General features: G+C 42.5%; 2 protein-coding genes across 3 annotated transcripts in view; both read right to left on the bottom strand.

Annotated features, from left to right (window-relative positions):
• Positions 1-13,535, bottom strand: part of pxdn (peroxidasin) — a 104,446-nt gene extending 90,911 nt beyond the window's left edge. For both annotated transcript variants that reach the window (XM_079528846.1, XM_079528845.1), the window contains exon 1: positions 13,285-13,535. In XM_079528846.1, coding sequence (XP_079384972.1) covers positions 13,285-13,472 — 188 coding nt within the window. In that variant the 5' untranslated portion in view covers positions 13,473-13,535. The remainder of the gene's footprint in view (positions 1-13,284) is intronic.
• A 5,129-nt stretch (positions 13,536-18,664) lies between these two features.
• The window catches only part of LOC306942867 (myelin transcription factor 1-like protein), a gene marked incomplete at its 5' end in the record, with an annotated part of 89,226 nt that continues 88,402 nt past the window's right edge, over positions 18,665-19,488 (bottom strand). The window contains one exon of the mRNA XM_079529015.1: positions 18,665-19,005. Within this exon, the coding sequence (XP_079385141.1) occupies positions 18,865-19,005 (141 nt within the window). The 3' untranslated portion in view covers positions 18,665-18,864. The remainder of the gene's footprint in view (positions 19,006-19,488) is intronic.

Genomic DNA, 19,488 nt, shown 5'->3' on the forward strand with positions numbered 1-19,488 from the left:
CCATAAGCTTTGTATTCATGTTGCCTAGTGACTGCATGCACAATAGGGACTGGAGCCAAATTGTAAAAAAAAAAAAAAAAAAAAGAATCACACCAGTGTGAAGTGAGGGGCACTCTTGTCGTCGTACTTCTTCATTAATTCATTTGTCAACTTATTTTATTATCTTTTAACTATGATACGTTTAAAAAAACTCATCTTTTCACCATGATCATGTAAGATGACAACTGAATTTATGTGATTACATATATATATAAGCCCCGAGCTGAATTAAAACAGTTGCACTGTGTTTAGAAAAGAAAAAATATGACTCCTTTCATTGTCAATGGCAAATGAGACACGAGTTAAGGACAAAAAACTGTATATAGAGCGCCCCTCAAAAAAATAATAAAAAAAAAAGGAGAAAAAAAAAAGGGAAAAGAAAACGAAATGCCCCCAAACACCCAACTATACATTCCTGCGTTTTTTTGCTTTCTCATGTTTCTGTGAAGAAAGTGGAACCGAGCCAAACAAAGTGAACTGATTTCATAGCGAGTGAAATGTTTAGGGGTCACTCGCTCTGTAAAAGCTGTCGCATATGGATCTAATCACGGGGAGCGCTACGTTTCATATACGCTCACTTCCTTTCATATATAGAGGCTTGGCGAGGGGAGGCCAGCGTCCGTAGGGCAGACACCCTTCCTGAAACCGACACACTTATTACGGAGCCTCCAACTAAAATGTGACATTAAACACAGTGCACACTGGTTATGTATACACTGTACAGTACTGTACAGTTAGTTTATATCTCTGAGAGAGATATAAACCCTTACGGGTCCGTTTGGTTACATTTGTGCTCTCTCAGGAGTTAGAAATAGATAAAAATCACACTGAGGGTTTTCCTGTGGACAGACATTGTTGCTTCTGGCAACACTGTATAGGTGACAGCTTACATTCCATTAGGTAACGGGTTCTTAATATCATTGCTGTCGGGCAGAAACATCTTATCTCTATATTTTTTCAGAAATAAATGCCCTACTCGATCATGCTCCAGCGTCACACAAAAGCATCAAAAGTAGCAGATCTACAAGCCCGAAATGTGGCACGAAGCCTAACCCTAAGCATTCAAGAGGAAATTACTTTATATCTGTATATATAAATCAAAAACAATCAGCTCATACGCTACTGTGGCCTTCAAACCAACATAAAGTCTTCAAGAGCATTAGGGGCAATTAAGCCCCTTCACGATTATCGAGTTTCATTTACATTCACTTTACACTAGCCGCATAGGCTACAAATATAATACAGTGGTTAATAAGACTAATCAATTTAGTCAGTTATAAAACAAATAACAAAAAAAAAGTTTAAATCGGTGAGTTTCTAAATGTCGGTTTCAATATATTTTTTGGGTTAAATGCCATGCTGCCCTAGCTCGTAAACCAACTTGGGGAAATGGGAGTGTATTCCATGTCACACCATGCAGGGATGATGGCTTAGGGTTCATGGACATGCGGACCGCTGGTAGGGAGGGAGGGAGAGGAGAGGTGCAGTGGCGTTAGGAATGCATGTTTCTGGCCCAGGCCGCTGGCGTAGCGGTCCGGGCAATGCCTGACAGCGTGTCGCGGGTTCGAATCCAGATCCCGACGAACTTTGCTGCGTGTCAGTTCCATGCATCTCTCTCTATCCCCATTCCCTGTCAGTCTACAGTACTATTAATAAAGGCCCAAATGCCCCAAAAGAAAAAATCTTTAAAAAAAAGGAATGCACGTTTGTGAATGCAGCGTGCACTGTGTCAGGGAGCAGCATCGGTGCACTGCCAGGGCGTGCAGAGGCAGGGGCTGTCATACCCGCACAGTACCTGCCTCCATTTCCTGGAGGGAGGGGTCCGACAAGGGACGGAGGGAGACGGGGGGAGGAGGAGGAGGAGGAGGAGGAGGCGAGTTCAGCCACATGCTGGTTCAGGCAGCACCTCACTAAAGTACAGATATGAAGGTAAAGATGTGTGTGTGCGCGTGTGTGTGTGCATGCGTGCATCTATATGGATATCGTTGTCGGGCAGAAACCTCCATATTCTAACTTTTTCCGGCCAAGTTGATCACACTACACGGACTACAGCGTCACACAAAAGCACCAAAAGTAGCAGATCCACAAGCTCGAAACGCGGCACGAAGCAATGTGTTTTTGTTTAGCTTGTAGATCTGCTTCTTTTTTGCCGCTTTTTTAATTTGAACTGAAAAGTAGGTTTAGGACATATGAGGTTTCCACCTGACAGAGACGATATGCTATGATATTATATTCTTTGCCTTCACAGTATTGTTACCTTGCAGTGAAACACACTGACTGAAAGCGTGTCCACCCGTATTTTGGAAAGTGATAATTGGAATGATTATGGCTATGATTGATTGCATGTTATACATAGACATCAGATATGGTTGCCAGGTGGGACCAAAACAACCGTAAAAGGTTATTCGCAGCACACTGCCTACCTAGACCCACACTATTGATTGCCGTGTGTGACAACTTTGTTAACTGAAATGTTTGACTCTAATGTGTTTGTGATATCTGGGCTAAGCTGTGTGTGTGCGTGCGTGCGTGCGTGCGTGCGTGCGTGCGTGCGTGCGTGCGTGCGTGCGTGCATTTCTCTTGCAGTTTGCACTGAAGACATTTTTTCCCTCTGTAGTAAGAGGAGGTAGGCTAAATAAGGTCATGGTAAAATTGCATTGAACTTGAGACTGTGGTTATTTACACGATGTTCTCTTCAGTGTAAATAGATTTAACCCATTCAGGCCTGAAAAAATGTCTTCTAAATCATGACAGTTTTCTGAAATACCTATGTTTCTAGGCCTATATCACTCAATATTTCATGTCAATGACCCCACAAATGATCTGTAATTGGCCTCCGAGTCCCCCATTTGAAAATATGTTTTCCAGGGACCCTCCAGAAGCAAAGATTTGAGTTAAAAACGTTCGTTCTGAAAAAATATATTCCAAATTTGAGGCACATTTTCACGATTTTTCAAAAATAGCAGACCTACAAGCAAGATCTGCTATTTTTCAATAGCTAAATTATAACATAATGTTTAACACCAAAAGGGGTTCCCGCCCAAAATGGGTTAAGGACAAAACCTAATTAAATGATCTGCACTGGTAAGCAAAGTAGATTTTGTGGTAAGCACTTCTGGGGAAGAAGCAGCACTCCCAGGGAGTAAATGACTCTATAGTCTAAAATCAGCTGTTCCAATGTGGTTTGTCATCAGCTATCGTGACAGACTGCTTGGGAATAGAATGAGTCACACGCCACAGGAAAAAACAGTAACAAGCATGGCTGTGCGCCAGCAGACGACTTGCTAGCTCGCTCTATTGGCACATTCGTTCAAGATTCCTCAGCAAAGGCTTCATTCAACAACCGGAGGTTGTCGAGGTTTTGTCGCCAGAAACAAAGTCGGCGCAGACTGACGACCATTCTATGCTATGTGCTCCGGAACTATACGGACTAACTCCGTTAGCTCACTAAATGTGAATGCTGTGCTCAGACGGCGCTATGCCAACCGAAGCTATCAGCAACAACGCAAATCAAAACAAGTCGTGCAGAATAGATACTCCCAACAGTTTATTTCCTGTTCTCACCTAGACAGACAGCAACAAAACAGTGTTACAGAGTAATGAAAGAAACCATCATAAAATAAATAGGAAAACAGGGGGTTTGATTTCACTTGAATTCTGCTTGAAAACAAATTAACTTATACCATCCACCCATCCACCCACACAACAGGCTAGGACTATAATTTGTAGGACTGTGTGTGCCAAACTGAGCAGGATTGTACAATGACAGAATAGCCCAATAACCATTTAAACCATATAAAGTGGGGTGAGCTTGTACAGTAGATCAGAAATATTTTGCGAATATATTCAGTCAACTGAGTATAGAGATTAAAATGAGTATGTCATTGCTTAATTCAATATTTAGATATTGACGTTATTTTTATTATCAGACACCTCTTTTCTGTAAAGAATTTAAATAAAAACATTTTAACTTTAAACTCAATTTAAACCATACTTGGTGACTGTCCTACGTGAGGAGGGCATGTTTTTTTTTAATGATTGATGGGAAAAAAAAAACATAATTAGAATAAATGCAAAAATCAAACACAGACCTGCCCCCTCACACATTAGATGGACACATATTAGTAACCAGGGACGTCCCTGGTTCTGGTGTCTATTACTAATATTGTAGTATTAGTATACAAGTAATTATAGTATTAGCAATAGTCTGTTCAATAAGTCTAACATGGTAAAAGTCTAAAATGGTCTGAAGTTACAATCCTGGGTTTATATAAGAAAATATTGAATCGTTAAAAAAAATTGTCTGGGGTGCACACAAAAGCCCAAGTAGACATTAAAATGAGTTTTACAGTGTTTTAAAGTGAAATACCCCTTTAAGTGGTTACAATTGTGAGGTAAATGAGACGCAGATAAGATACTGCTGTTTGTAGGGAATTAAATATTGAGCATAATCATCAAAATAGAGCTCTCTACTTCAAAAAGGACAGGAATCCATTGAAGCTCTCCATTATGAGTCAGTTGTCTCTGGGTTTTAGACAGCATGTCTGAGATGAACAGGCCCAGAGAGTGGGCGGGGCTGATGCAGGGACAACACAGCTGTGTGCCTGGATTAGCACTACTTATCGGGTCAATGAGTCTCCAACAATATTAACCTTGCCACGGTGGCACTGACATGAGACAGATGGGTCACGTCGCTCTGCATTCGGCTCTCCCACAAGTACATCCCTAATAGTTTACAGACCCACAATTTGGATTTGTAATAGTCCTTGTGTTGAACATAATTGTACGGATACTGCTTTTCTTGCCAAGAGTGAAGCTATACCGCATCTTCACTATGGAGGGCCTACTGCACTGATAGCTTTGTCAGCTGTGGATGAACACAAAAGGACTGACATCTGACATAATGAGACATCATGAATGATAAGTGTCCGTGTGTGAGTGCAAGTGTGTGTGTGTGTGTGTGTGTGTGAGTGCAAGTGTGAGTGTGAGTGTGTGTGTGTGTGTGTGTGTGTGTCTGTCTCCTGTCTGTCAACAACAGCTCTGCTAATGACTTTCCCACATGCTTGACGACTGACTGAAGGTGCTTGAAGTCGTCTTACTTCACTTGAACAACAGAGCCAGCTCCCATCTGAACCTCAGCTTGCACCAGTGTGCTTTTTTTTTTTTTTGTGCATTTTATATAGCGCCTTTATCCAATGCGCTTTACATTGATTGTGCATTACATTCACCCATTCATACACCGATTGCAGCGGAAGCCATGCAAGGTACCAACCAGCACATCGGGAGCAATTTGTGGTTCAGTGTCTTGCCCAAGGACACTTTGACATGTAGACAGGAGGAGCCGGGACGACCTGCTCTACCTCCTGAGCCACAGTCGCGTTCATCTCTGGGAAGGTTGTATCGCCTTGTGAGGTCATCTGGGGAGGTTTGCACTTTGCAATCTATGTTTTATAGATTTACACCCCATTAATCCAGCCAGGGGACTAAATACTTGGACGGTCCTACTTTTTTTTTCTCTGAATATTGACTTGATTATGACGCCCAGAATAGGGACCCTATTAAATTGCCGAACTAGTCATTATAAGAAGTTACGTTGACTGCTGATGTTTACAGTTACCTTTGAGGAGTCAATGCGTTGTACATCTACCTCCTTATGAGGAAAGTCCAGCTGAAAATAGTCCCACGGTTTGTTATTGAGCAGACACATAAGCCACTTCTGCAATCCGACTCACAGACAAAGAGCAAAGCGAGCTAAGATTGTCTATACACCCTCGTTCACTTTGCATTGGACTCAGTTTCCCAGAAGCCCTTGCAAGCCAGTTATACTGTAGGCTGATTTCCGGTTACATCATCATAACGCGTCAACCTCGTCACGATGTCTGCGACAAAGCCGTATTTTTATAATAATCATCAAACAACGGCGAATTAAACATATAAAACAAATGTCGGGTTTATCGTGTTTAGCAGGGAAAGACAATGGAATAAAATGCGGGTTTAGCGGGGTTTGTTTTATTTTTTTTATGGAAGGATAGACAGTAGGCTGACAGGAAATGGGGAGAGAGATGGGGATGGAGATGCAGTAAAGGCCACCGGGATGGAACCTGCGGTACACTGCCAGACTGGATTACCAGCCAAGGTGCTTGGACCGTTGAGCCACAGCCCAGGCCGGGGTTTAGTGGGTTATGAAGTGAATGTGTTAAGAGCGCTCCAGATCTTCCAGACAGACAGACAGTTTTCAAACATGCACAAGGGACCCGACACAGCAGGACAATGTCCATTACACTACTTGGGAACAGGATACAGCACTGTGTTCTGTGAGGCTGGCTGGCCGGCCGCTCTTAACGATTCCACACGGGAAATTCCATCGAGCAAATGGCCGGAACGATAAGAAACCAGTCGTCTGATACCACTGGCTTAGGAGGCACAGTGTCTGTCTGGGAAGCGAGAGATCCCCGGTTCGATTTCCAACTCCTCCTGAGCAAGATACTGAACTCCAAGAGAGCAGGTGGGGGTGCCTTGAATGGTTGCCTCAGCCGTTCAGTGTGATTGTAATTCACATTGCAAGGAGAAATGCAGACTCTGTTTATTAAAAAAAAACAAAAAAAACAAACAATTTGGGCTCACTGTCAAATGAGCCTAAATTACTGTAAACTCTAGTTTCTTCTTTGCAGAAGTATCAGTGAATTCTTGCATGAGCCGTCTGTCCTGTTCAAGCTAGCATCTGAGTGCCATGTGTGAACTTCTCTCCTCTTTCTCTCTCTCTAGCTAAGGGGACTGTTTGGCCGTGTGACACATGCCAAGGACTCTCAGGCGTTTTCGTGAGTCATTCTTAGTTAAACAAGAAAATGGCTGGCTCCCTGCTCGGTTTCCCGGAAGAAGAACAGTGGATCTGGATCTCCAAACATGGCTGCGGTCGATCGTTGCAATAGTCATCCAGAAGGGCAAGGACACGGATCGGTTTGTTGACAGGGGAGCGCCAGTGTGCAGCACGGAGACTATCAAAATCCCATCACGCTGACCGAATGGGAATGGTATGTGCTGGGCAAGACCTAGGCTGTGTAGAGTGTATCGACGGAAGTAGCAGGATTTTGGAGGAAGCCCCGCTCAAGGAATCGACTCTTTACAAATTTGTTTACATTCTCCGTGAATGAAACAAGTGTTGTGAATGAAATATCGTATCTGGGGGAAATACATCTGACCGATGTTCAGGCCTGACACCGGCTTTTCTCTTCGCAGATAAGTATGGCTGGGATGGAGGGCCATCTCAACTTTAACTAAAAAAGGAGTATATATATATATATATATATATATATATATATATATATATATACATACATACATACATACACATATTTAAAAAAAAATGTAGGCATAGCCTTGTTGTCATAATCACTCATTACTGATGCACGGATGAGAGTCGAACGAGTATCACACAAAAATCACTATAAGATCGACCAGATTCCCAATTGTTTAGAATGACAGTGAATGTTTTAGTTACTACAAAGAACATCATCCCCCAGGGCTCTATACTAGGTATACTAGTATATTAGTATTTCCATCTACACAACAAATCTCTTTGCCTTCACATAGCTGATCTGATCTACAAGTTACAACACACTACCGCGTTGCAACGTGCCATGAGCTTGCAGATCTTCTATGTTTGTAGAATAAAATGAATGGGGACGCTGTGGTTTGTGGTTAAAACTAAAGCCTTGTGAGATGTCCTTTTAGCATTTATCCCAAATTCCCAAGTGTCATAAAGATCCTATCTGCAGCTGTAAAGGCTCATTACTCAACCCCCACTGGGTAATTAAGGGTTACAGTATGTTTGGGCTATGTGGTCCATTTCTCCTCACTGGTCTTCAATAGAGTTTACAGAGTTGTCATGGTCACGCTTGCTGATGAAGTAGGTCAATCTGTGAATTCCAACAACCTATGGACTCCATCATTCAGGAACACAACTTATCAGGATCAAATGTGAAAGGCAATCTTGAACAACGTATTCCACCAACATTCACCAGCTGGCCTCGCGTCAGAGAGCCACAGGAAGACAAGGGGCCAGTGGGGTTCTATCTTCGGCCCAATCTCCCAGTGCAAATGAGCAAAGCTTTGGGGATTTCTGGGCTTTGCATTCCATAATGCTGCAGAGAGACCCAGCGCCTCACAAAGCCTGACTGCAGCAAATTCCACACAATGGAACTCCTCTTTCCCCTCCCTGACCCACTCACAGTCACTCAGTCTGACCAAGCCATCGGTGGTCGGTGGCCATGAATGACACAAAAAGACAGAACAAGGGGAAGAAAATGAGGGGCAAACGTAAGAGAGATGTGGCCCGTGGCTGACCACCGAGTAATTGACCTTTCTGGCCTCTCAAAGAACTCCTCTCAGGGAGGGTGCCTCGTAAACGTATCTGCAAATTATAACTCTTAAAGCGCAGAGCTCATGCCTCATAGTCGACTCACACACTATTAACGCGCAGAGCTCATGCCTCATAGTCGACTCACACACACATTGTGCCCCAACCCCCACTGAACTGAACTCTCTGCTGTGCAACAGCTCCAAATAATTCCATCTGGAGTCTTTGTATCATCTCTAGACACTCAGACCAAACGAAGCAGACCACGACTCATACATCACACAAAAGGTGTAACCATTTGACTAAATTTAGGGCGTCACATAAAATCAATGGAGGCCCACTAAACAAACTATTAAATGCACATCTTGAAAGCCTTTGGCTCACGGGGAAAAGATCAACTTTCTCTAAACTCTAAACAGGATATTAATAGCTATAATATGAATGTAGTTTCACACTAACGCTTTATAAACAATGGCACTTAAGTACCACTTTCACCAGAGCGATTGCGCAAGAGGCAATGCAAATAATACAAATGACACAACGTGCTCGAGTACCAAAGATTACACACATCAAGAAGCTAAAAAAAAAAAAAAAGCCCGCAACAAGCCACTTTATGAGGCAGTACATTGACACATTTACAGCTGGCATACTCCCCGTTGCCATGGAGCTTGTCATATGTTTGCAATAAAGGCTACACTTTCACAATGCTGAAACAAATGTATGCCTGGTGTGCCAAGCAATGTGAAAGCTCGCTCACGGCACCATGGTCATAATAACGTGTATATATTTTAAAACTACACAAAGGGTAACAAGTAAAGCAAAGACGGGTAAATATGGTTATGATAAATGGTGTATTAGGCTACATGTCATGAGGGCACCATTAAAATGCAACAATCATAACACTTCCCGAAGCTAAAGCCATTCCTTGAGCTCGGAAAGTGGTAGCAGCCATTTCCAAGTACAGAGGAGCAAGCGTCAACTATAGTGGATTCATGACTGCTGTTGGCAAAACAGAGCTAACAATGGGAAAGTAATCATTTCTCCAACTTAGGAAATCCCTGAAAAGGGATTGAGCGGTGTTTTTACAGCGATCCAGTGCAATTTACTGTCATGCCTCAAACAGAGAAGCCCTCGGAGAGAACAGCTGAAAAACAAATGTAAGCCAGCTAGAACTAAAAAAGAAAAAAAAAAGTTTGCATGTTTCGTGGTCCGAATGCCATGCAGAACACTTGTTGGAACAAAGCCCATGTGCGTGACCGGACTTCTGGGACAGGAGCTTTTCGTCTTCGACCAGCCCAGAGGAAATGGCAGAGAGAGAGAGAGAGAGAGAGAGAGAGAGAGATGCCTGCCTGATTTGAGGAAGACGCCAACGTTTACTGTGTGAAACTTGATTTCATAACAGTACATTACTTACTTTTAAGTAAGCTAGGCCTGTCACGATTATTACATAATCACAGAATGGAAATTTGAGATAATCACAATAATGTTTTGCATAATCATCTTCATATAATCATTACCATGTTGAAACATTTTCATAACTAGTGGAAATAGCAGATCTACAAGCTCGAAACGTGTCACATTATGACACGTTTTGAGTAGATCAGCAATTTCCACTATTCATGGTTTATATAAAGTTATTCAATTACGTTACTTTTATCTGCCCTGTGCACCTTTGGTTTACGAAACCTAAAAGCCAAACAGAAATGTAATTTTCATTCATAATAATGCGCCAATGCTCAATGACAGAAACACGATTAGATCGTTAATCGCATTAGTTATTTGAGCGACAATTCATCGTCAAGTAAGATATCGTAATCATGACAGCCCTAGAGAGTGTGTACCATGCTGGTTGTACAGTCATAGATAACAAGTACTGTAGATGGGTCTCTGATTAAGACATAGCCATCTGGTAGAAAGCTGTATAGGCTTCACACACTTCTGACTTCACGCATGCACGCATGCAGGCAGGGGAAGAATGAAGATGAGACTTTGAATGAAAAGATGATTGGAGGAAGGCCCCCAGCCTTGGTGGTCTCTGGGTGAACACGGAAGTGCAACCGCGGTTCCCTTGTATTCATTCTCAAACAAAAACAACCCAAACACCACACTGAGGCGCTGAGGGGGGCTCATGGAGTGTGGAACATCTGACTCTTACGGTATGGTCGGTCAAGCAGGAAATTCCTAGCCAGAACCTGGCACGCTGCCAGGTGGAGAGTTGAGGAATGCAATGTCTAGCCTATACTATACTGTACTGTACAGCACTTATTGTAGGCTACCTTCCAGTGGTGAGGTTATCTCCCCGAATTAACCTAGTGACTTCCGGGGGGGAAGACACTATAGACTCCTGAGTCCTGAATCATGTTTTGTCTGCAGAATTCAGATCCAATCGTTATCGATTGTCCTTTCTTAACTGGTCATGGTTCAAAAGGAAGACAGTTTTGAGACCCTACCTACGTACACTCTCTCTCATCAACCTCCCTTTATAGGGAGGTGCTCTTAATCCAGTCAAACTACTGTGTAATGGGGCTTAATGTGATCAGCCGCTACAGACAGACCACAGACCAGACTCCAGCTTCTTCACACTCAGACAGAAAAGGCACAAGGCAAGCCCTAAACCAGTGGTTCTCACGCATTTTCAGAGCATGACTTGTGTATTTTTAATGAATCATTTTTAATCAATCAAGTGTGTTCCAGCTTGGATCAAATGGAACTAACGTCTTAGCTCCATATTCTAACTTTTTACAGATCTACAAGCGCAAAACACGTCACTTTGCACCGCGTTTCAAGCTTTTGCTATTTTGAAATTTGAAAAGTAACAGTTTGACAGTGAACAGTTTCGACCCGATAGAGACTATAGTATACTTTTAAGTTCCTGTATATTGGTATCTCAATGAAAACATATTACTTTTTCAAGGTTTTATAGAAAAAACAAATTATTATTATAAGTAATTTTTTATTACATTATTAAATTATTAAACTCTTAGTGCTTTGCCAATTATTTGGTCGCCTGCTTACAATGCCCTCACGGCCCAAAGGTGGGCCCATGCTGAGAACCCCTGGCCTAAACAATGCTTTAACACCGTCATCCATAACATGGGGAAGGCGACGCCTTCTGTCTCTCCTTTGAGTGAAGCTGGGCAGGGCTGTCAGGACGGCGGCCTGCCCTGGACCACTTGGTCTTCCACTCCTAGGGCTTGTGGGCCTTGCCAATGCCTGCAGATGTTTGTGAACAAGGCTAATTCTAAGCATGCTGCTTGTGGCTGCTGTGGTTAGGGCCGTTTTGAGTCGGCCCTTTGTGCCCCAAACTGACCGGCTCAATGAGGCCCTTTATTTTGGTGCGAGCGAGGCCGTGCATTATGGACACCGAGAGAGAAACACAAGCCAGTGTCACATGGCTCAATTAAAGAGAAGGGGTGGCACATATTTATAAGATTCGGGTCCTGTTTCGACGCTTTGTACTCTGTCGGGCTGGCTGGCTGTTGGGGGGCTGTGACAAAAGACAAAGTGTTTGACTGGGTGACCTAGGTTGGAGTGCCGTCGACATGCAGGGACGCATGCACAAGTGGTGGACACAGAGGTCATATAATACTCCTCCCTTTCATCCTAGGATAGAAATTCAAACATGCCATTTAAGTCCGAGAGTCAGGCGCCCAGATGCGGCTTCTGATTTCAAGGGAAATGACGGGATTCTGTCTGAATGATATCTTTATCTGTAGCTATACGTCAGTGTGGTGTACTGGACCATAAGGTTGAAGGACAAGGTACAATAATTCAACATGCATAAGCAGCACAGCTCCGGCGTTGATGAATGCTGAAATTCTCCCTGACAAGGGTTACAGAGTGGACCTAACCATATGCAATGGGTTCTCCTTCCCACAGTATTTTAAAACCAGTGTTTTCCCAAAGACTTGACGATAACACACCTAATGGAGCCCCCGAGAGAAAGAATGTGGCTTTGATAAAGGCTACTTGGACGAGCTCTCTCGGTTGCAGTCCAAGAATATCTAATTCATAATTCATTACACGTCTTTAAGTGACGCCTGCAAGAGAGGGAGAAGTTCACACTTGTTGAGGCTTCCTACTACACAGCAAAATGCTCAGTGTTAATCTCTTAACCATTATCCACGTGTAACTCGGAGGAGAGTGGACAACATGTAACCAAACAATGTATAAGCACCACTTTGGTTACATTTTGCACACTCTCTGGGTGAAATCAACATTTGACTGTGTGTGCATATATACACAAAGCCAATGGTCTCAAACAGGTAACTGCAATGTATCCCGTTGGTCCTCAATGTGGGGTCCTGGATTCAATGGGGTGGGGGGTCATTTGTACACGGTCTGAGTTAAAGGGAGACCTTGAAATGTAAAAGTTTGAGAACTCCTGGTGTATTCCAACACTTTAGTTGTGGCTGCCTGCCTGCAATGCATACATGGGTTCATCAGCTGTGTGACCTACAAACCTGCTCCCTATAGTCCCCTAGCTAGCAGACTCAAAACCCAGCAGGCAGCAGCTGCATTCATTGGCAGGTGTCATAACTTGTCATAACCGTATAGGTACATTGTGCACAGAACAGTATTTGACATAAGTCTTCTTTGTCCACAATCAACTTATACACTCACATCAAAGTTGAAATTAGAAAGCCCCTCTTTAAAAAATAGAAAAACATACTTTAGCTTTTATAGTTTTTTGGGCTATCAAATCTCAACAAAATGCAGTTTTGCAAGGCTATGATGAAGCAATCAATGCACAGCCCGACAGGGGCGGCATTCATCAGAAATGCATGCCTCCCAGCCTTTCTGCAAAATCCGCACGCACGTCCACTCCACAAGTGGCTTTTTCCATCCAACCCCGTTATATTCACGCTGCAGGCTTTTATAATACTTACAGGATTGTAGTCTGAGGAGAAACTGCCGGCACGCTTTCCAAGTTTAGATGCATACATCTCACCGTGGTCCTGAAACATAGACAGCGACTCGGACAGGAGGACACACACGGGGGTCCCCTGGTTATCAGCAACAGGGCGACCGCGAGTAAGAACGGAGAGAAGAACTGGCCAGTCCACAACAACGCCATTGCTAGGAGTGAGTGAGTGAGCCGCTCGCAGAGCAAGCAGAGCAGCACACACCGCTAGCCAGCTACTCCTCTCTCACCCCACTAGACTAGCATCAACTCACTTATTGTAAGGCTGAGGAATTCAGAGGGGGAGAGAGAGAGAGAGAGACAGAGAGAGAGAGAGAGAGAGAGAGAGAGAGAGAGAGAGAGAGAGAGGGGAGGGGGGACAGACACAGAGAGAGGGAGTGGGTGCATTGTATTAATAGTAGTAATTCAATTGGTAAAAAAGTATCAATACTGAAATGTAGAAATACTTACAAATCCCGGAATTCAAAAAGTAGGCCACAAAAGTATTTGGCATCAAAATATACTTGAAGTAGGAAGTACTTCTCATAACTACTCATTATGCAGAATTGGTCCATTTAAGTTTTCAAATGTATAAAAACAATCTTTAGAAAATAGCAAATTAGCTAAAAGTGGGGGTGTCTAATTTACGTTTTTTCATTCACAAGATTAAATGTTTTGAAACATAAACTGACTTATAGTCATTCTATACAAACTTCCAAAAATAATTATCACCGCACACTGCTGCCAGTGCCAGCCAGGGTGTTTTAATTACAATAGTTTGCTGACATCTGCTGGTAGGCTACTGAAGAACAGCCAGCTCAACTGTAGTGCGTCGCTGTCAGACAGAAACCTCATATCTCACCATTTTTTTTGAATACTGGACAACTCACCCCGGTGAGTTGTCTTCACTTTCTGACATGGCGGGGTGAGTTGTCTGTACTTTCCGCTGGGGCAAGTTGGGTGAGTTGGTAAAGGGAAAAGACGGACAGCTCACCCCGAAAGTCTGGACAACTCACCCGGTGAGTTGTCTTCACTTTCTGACATTGCGGGGTGAGTTGTCTGTAGCCTACTTTCCGTGGTACCCATTACAGTAATTCAATTTCAGTTTTAAATATCGGTTCCTACAGACGTGCGCAGTCACACGCTAATTATTTATTTATTTAACAGTAAAATCAGGTGAAACACTGTTGTAAGTAAGGAGTAGAGCAGGGTTCCCCAATAGGCGGCCCGCGGGCCATTTGCGGCCCGCGGAGCGCCCCCCCTTTTTCTTTTATATCTGGGGTCCCAGATATAAATGGCATTACATGGGGGTCAGTAGCCTATGCATGTCAAACTGGGCATCCTTTTCAAATGGGGTCTTGCCCTGAAAATTCAAGACCTCAACCTTGTGCGTGCGGACTCGGCCCCCAGCCTGGTACCCTAATCAAAATATGGCCCTTGAGGAAAATTAATTGGGGAACCCTGGAGTAGAGTGTCTCTCTCTCTCTCTCACTCTCTTTCTATGCAGCATTGAGGGGGACATGGGGGGATTTTGCGCTTCAAAGGCAGAGTCTCACAGCTGTACAAAGTTGCTAATTAAGACTGCACTCCCAACGAACACAGTTCTAATAGGCCTACTGACTGAATTACATCTGAATAGCAAACCAAGATTGACACCACCCCCACTTTTGTGTTATATTCTTGTGAAATATTCAGTAAAGTATTCTTGTGAAATATTCAGTAAAGTATATAAAAGAGGTCAAAGGGTACATATTCAGTCAGTCGGAAAACAGCCAAACACTCACAGACAACTCACCCCGAAAGTGAAGACAACTCACCCCGAAAGTGAAGACAGCTCACACCCGAAAGTGAAGACATCTCACCGGGGTGAGATGTCTGGTGAGTTGTCCGGACTTTCGGGGTGAGATGTCCGGACAACTCACTTGGAGGTGCAAAAAGGGTGAGTTGTCTTGTTACCTTTTTTCCCCTCCGTAAATTAATGCAGTATTTGATCGTACTACAGCGTCACACAAAGTGCGTTCGGAAATGCGCACCGGGAATGTGGTCAGTTTGTTGAGTGTGGTGGGCGGTGACGTCACAGTGTGCCTTATTTACGAACGACCACAGCTGTGACGCATTCACACCGCCGACACCGGACAACCCCAGCTTCAGGGTAGGGTCGCTCAGTGCGGGCACTCGGCACACCCGGTGCGCAGCGCACTGGATTTTCGAACGACAACGCACCGAGTGCACTGAATAAACGAACGACAAGAGAGCACACCAGTGCGTTCAGGGCGCATTTCGAACGCACCCAATAGCATCAAAAGTTGCAGATCCACAAGCTCAAAGGCCTTTGACCTTGTAGATCTGCTACTTTTTCTATTTTTGAATTTGAATCCTGAAAAGTAAGTTTTGGACATATGAGGTTTCCCACCTGACAAAGACCAATTATTATTATGGAAATGTAGTGGTAATTTGACTAGAAGCAGTGCTATTCATTATGAAGTGCTCATTTCTTCAGCTATGCAATGCCATTAAACCTCAACAACAAAGTGAGAGCATCGCATTTTTACAGGCCTGTGGCAACACATTTTTTTCTTTATTCAGAGTAAGATGTGTCAACATCCAGCATGACAAAAATTGTACAAAGTTCACAATTTATAAATGAAATATCACAGCAACTTGTGATTTCACACATTTATAGCAAAATTAAAATGTCAACAAATCCATGCTGTGTAGTACAAAAATAAATCAAACTTCAGTTCCACAGAGAGCACAAGTTTATACAAAATCCTGTCTTTGTAATGATTCACTGAAATCAACCTCAAAGTAAAACGAGTCCAAAACAAAATAATAAACTCTGATGAATTCACAATAATTTATATGAAAAAGTCAGCATTCTAAATATGTGACACCCTTTTGTGTGGTTCCCTATAGATAGTCACAGATAACTCTTTTTTTCAAATTTGAATATTTAATATGTACCAACATCAGATGAGCAGCCGGTTTGTGCTTTTTAAAATATCCCTCTCCATTTTTTACTTGATAATGAGAATTTAATTTAAAAACTGGAACTAGCTGTTACTCTACTGAAAGCATTTACTATACTGGCAAAAAGCTGCAGACACGATGCTGTGGAAAAAGGCGTATGCAGTCATGGCGAATGGATAGTAGTGTCCTGAACGAAGGACAGTTAAAGTACAATAGACGAGTCTTTTTGATCAGGTGAACGACAAGCACCTCTTGCATTAGCTCTCAAAAAAGGCAAATTCTGAACATGGTTTCGCTAAACAACTAGCACAACAGAATGAAAAGGGTGCATACAGTCAGGCATACAGACACTGGATGCATCACCCCTTTGGAGACGACTCCTCTCCCTGCCGCAGGGAAACGAGCCCTCATTTTTCTTCTGTTTTCTTTTTCTGTTTTTTTTTTTTTGACTTGAATTGATTGACTATTTAATTCTTTGTACAGTGATTTGATATAAAGTGCAGCTGGGGGGAATAACTTCATCTTTCCTAAAGACATACCCGAAAAAGAAAATGAAGAAGGAAAAAAGTTTTTTTTTTCTTTTTACAGTTGATAATAGCCTACAGTTATAACTGCTATGGTTTTAAAATTGTCATCCTCTCTTGATTTCAAGTCCCTGTTCATCCTCATTCCGTGGTACTAAGTCAATACCTACAGTGGCTCCCATAGCAGTTCATTTTTGCTCCAATCGTGTGCCAAAGAGGTCAACCCGGGGAAAAATTGCACGCCGCCGCATGTTAATGATAATATCTTCAAGGACAAGTGCAAATAGTCTTCTGGCACATAAGTGGGGACAGTGACCCTGTAAGTCCCGCTGTCATACTCTATAAATACTCTTTACAAAACCCTCTGCGACCCTCCTTTTAGGCTCCCGGGTACTGTTTGTTTTTTAATTTTTAGTTTCTGTAAGAACATCAAAACATGGAAACGAAGGTGTCCCTGTGCAAAATCGTACAGAAAGAAAGTGGAACTCATAGACCTTCACGTCCAAAACTGAATGTCCAAGATTCCTCCCTCATTTTTGTTTTTTAAAAAGACATTTTTTAATGTATTAAAAGATTTGTATAAAAATCAATATTTTACATAGGCTATATTAAAAAGATTCATGTTACCCCACTATGTGTATAAACAAGAAATTGCATATACCCAAACTTTTCCCCCCCTCTCTCTCTCTCCATTTGCAGATTGCATCCCATGATCTACTTATAAACAAATGATGTCATTATCATATTGCTGAGACTTCTCTCAACTCTTGCGACGGAAGTCTCTAAAATGGAACAGGATTCACATGAGGAAGGCTAATGTCTACAGTAATTCATTTATGCTCCGATCTACAAGCGTACGACGCATCACATCTGCGACGTGTTGTTTAGCTTATGTGTCGGCTGTTTTCTGCAATAATAAATCAGGCTTAAGATGTTGTCTCTTTGTCATTACACGTCACTTTAGTTTCAGATTATGTGACAAAGAGCATGGTGACCATGCATGCACCACACAGAGACAGGCTTTGTCCCCCCTTCTTTTAGAAGTGAACCGCCTCTCCTTGATAATGGGATTTCCACCATTGGGTTTCCGTGTAATGATGTTTACAATAAAACTGTTCATACATACATTCATACATACATCAGGTCAGTTTCCTTTCCAGACACGTTGTACAGCACCATTTAAAGAAAAGAATGCCGCCACCTACAGCTACAAATTATTTTTTGTTTGTTTTTCTTTGTTTTTTCCCCCTCACCTCTCAAAACAAAAAAAGACAATAATTTCTCAAGCATTTTCAGAAAATAAAGCAATTCGCAAACCAGTCCTTGCTGTTGAACAATCTGCACGCAATAAGAAGAAGAAGAAGAAGAAGAAGAAGAAGAAGAAGAAGAAGAAGAAGAAGAAGAAGTAGAAGAAGAAAAAGAAGAAAAGAAGAAGAAGAATTAGATGATGTGGGGCAAAAAACATCTACAATTGTCAAGTTCAAAATTGCCATTGAGGAGAACAAAAATCTAGCTTCCCCTTTGCTTGATTTTCCCCAAGTGGATTGTTTTTTTGTTTTGTTTTTTGTCTTTTGTGTTTTTTTTGCGTGTTTTTCACTGTCCAGTTCAGCTTTTTCATCTAAAATGCTTTATTGTCAAGCAATAGAAAGAACTCAATGTCCTATAATCATTAGCTTACTGTTCAGAAATATACACTAAAAATGTGCATACATGAGCAGCTATAGAAACATTACATGACACTATGTCAGCTCATATGAAAACGTACAAAATGTGAAGCTCCTCAAAAACTATTTTGCCGGTGTGATTATTTTTTTCTTCCTCAAAGCAAGACCCAAAACCAAAACCAAAACAGTTACCATGAAGTTATTATACGCATAACGACTTTTCTTTTTCTTTGAAAGAACATAATTGAAGGTATCATAACACTATAAGTTACTGCTCCGACCTCCCAAAAAAAGGAGATGCGTCTGTCACTGTGTCTTTCCTATATATCAGTGAGTTTTGCTCTACCAGTCACTTCTATTGGAGAAAAAAACAAAACAAAATGGAAATCTCTCTTGCGTGCTGCAGGGTTACACTTGTATGCCTTGGACAGCTTGCTTGATATTTTCCAACAGGGCTTTGTTTTCTGGACTCTGGTACTGGTCCTGGTTCGTGTAAATGTCCGTCAGAGTGGTCACATAAGCATCGAAGTTCTGCTCGCTGATTGGCTCCTGTAGAGGTGGGGGATTTTAAAAACAGTAGGCTACAATTAGACCAGGTCCATGTGAGGATGCAGTACAGTAAAATAGGCTCTATGCACATACGCCATTTTGGAAATATCTCATCCTACTCCCAGGCCTCTTCCGACTTCCTTCACAGGTGTTCTGTTCCATTCTGGTCAAACAGAGTCAGGGTGCTGCTATTGTGCATGTTGTCTCACGTTCTGGAAACACTCTGCTACAGTGGGTCTCAAAGGGTCCTTGAGTGGGTTCCAAAAATGGCCCTGTACGGGTGTGTATCTCTGAGAGTGTGCACATTTTGTACACTCTCAGAGTTATGGGGGTCCTCCTTGAAATTAAAAGGTTTGAGAACCACTGTACTCCAGAATGGCGTATGTGCATAGAGCCTATTTAAGCCAGTGTACAATGGTACCATAATTCAGGGGTTCTCAACCCGTGGGTCGCGACCCCTCGGGGGGTCGCCAAATTATTTTG

The sequence above is a fragment of the Electrona antarctica genome (assembly GCF_951216825.1).
Source record: "Electrona antarctica genome assembly, chromosome: 18".
Classification (NCBI taxonomy): Eukaryota; Metazoa; Chordata; class Actinopteri; order Myctophiformes; family Myctophidae; genus Electrona; species Electrona antarctica.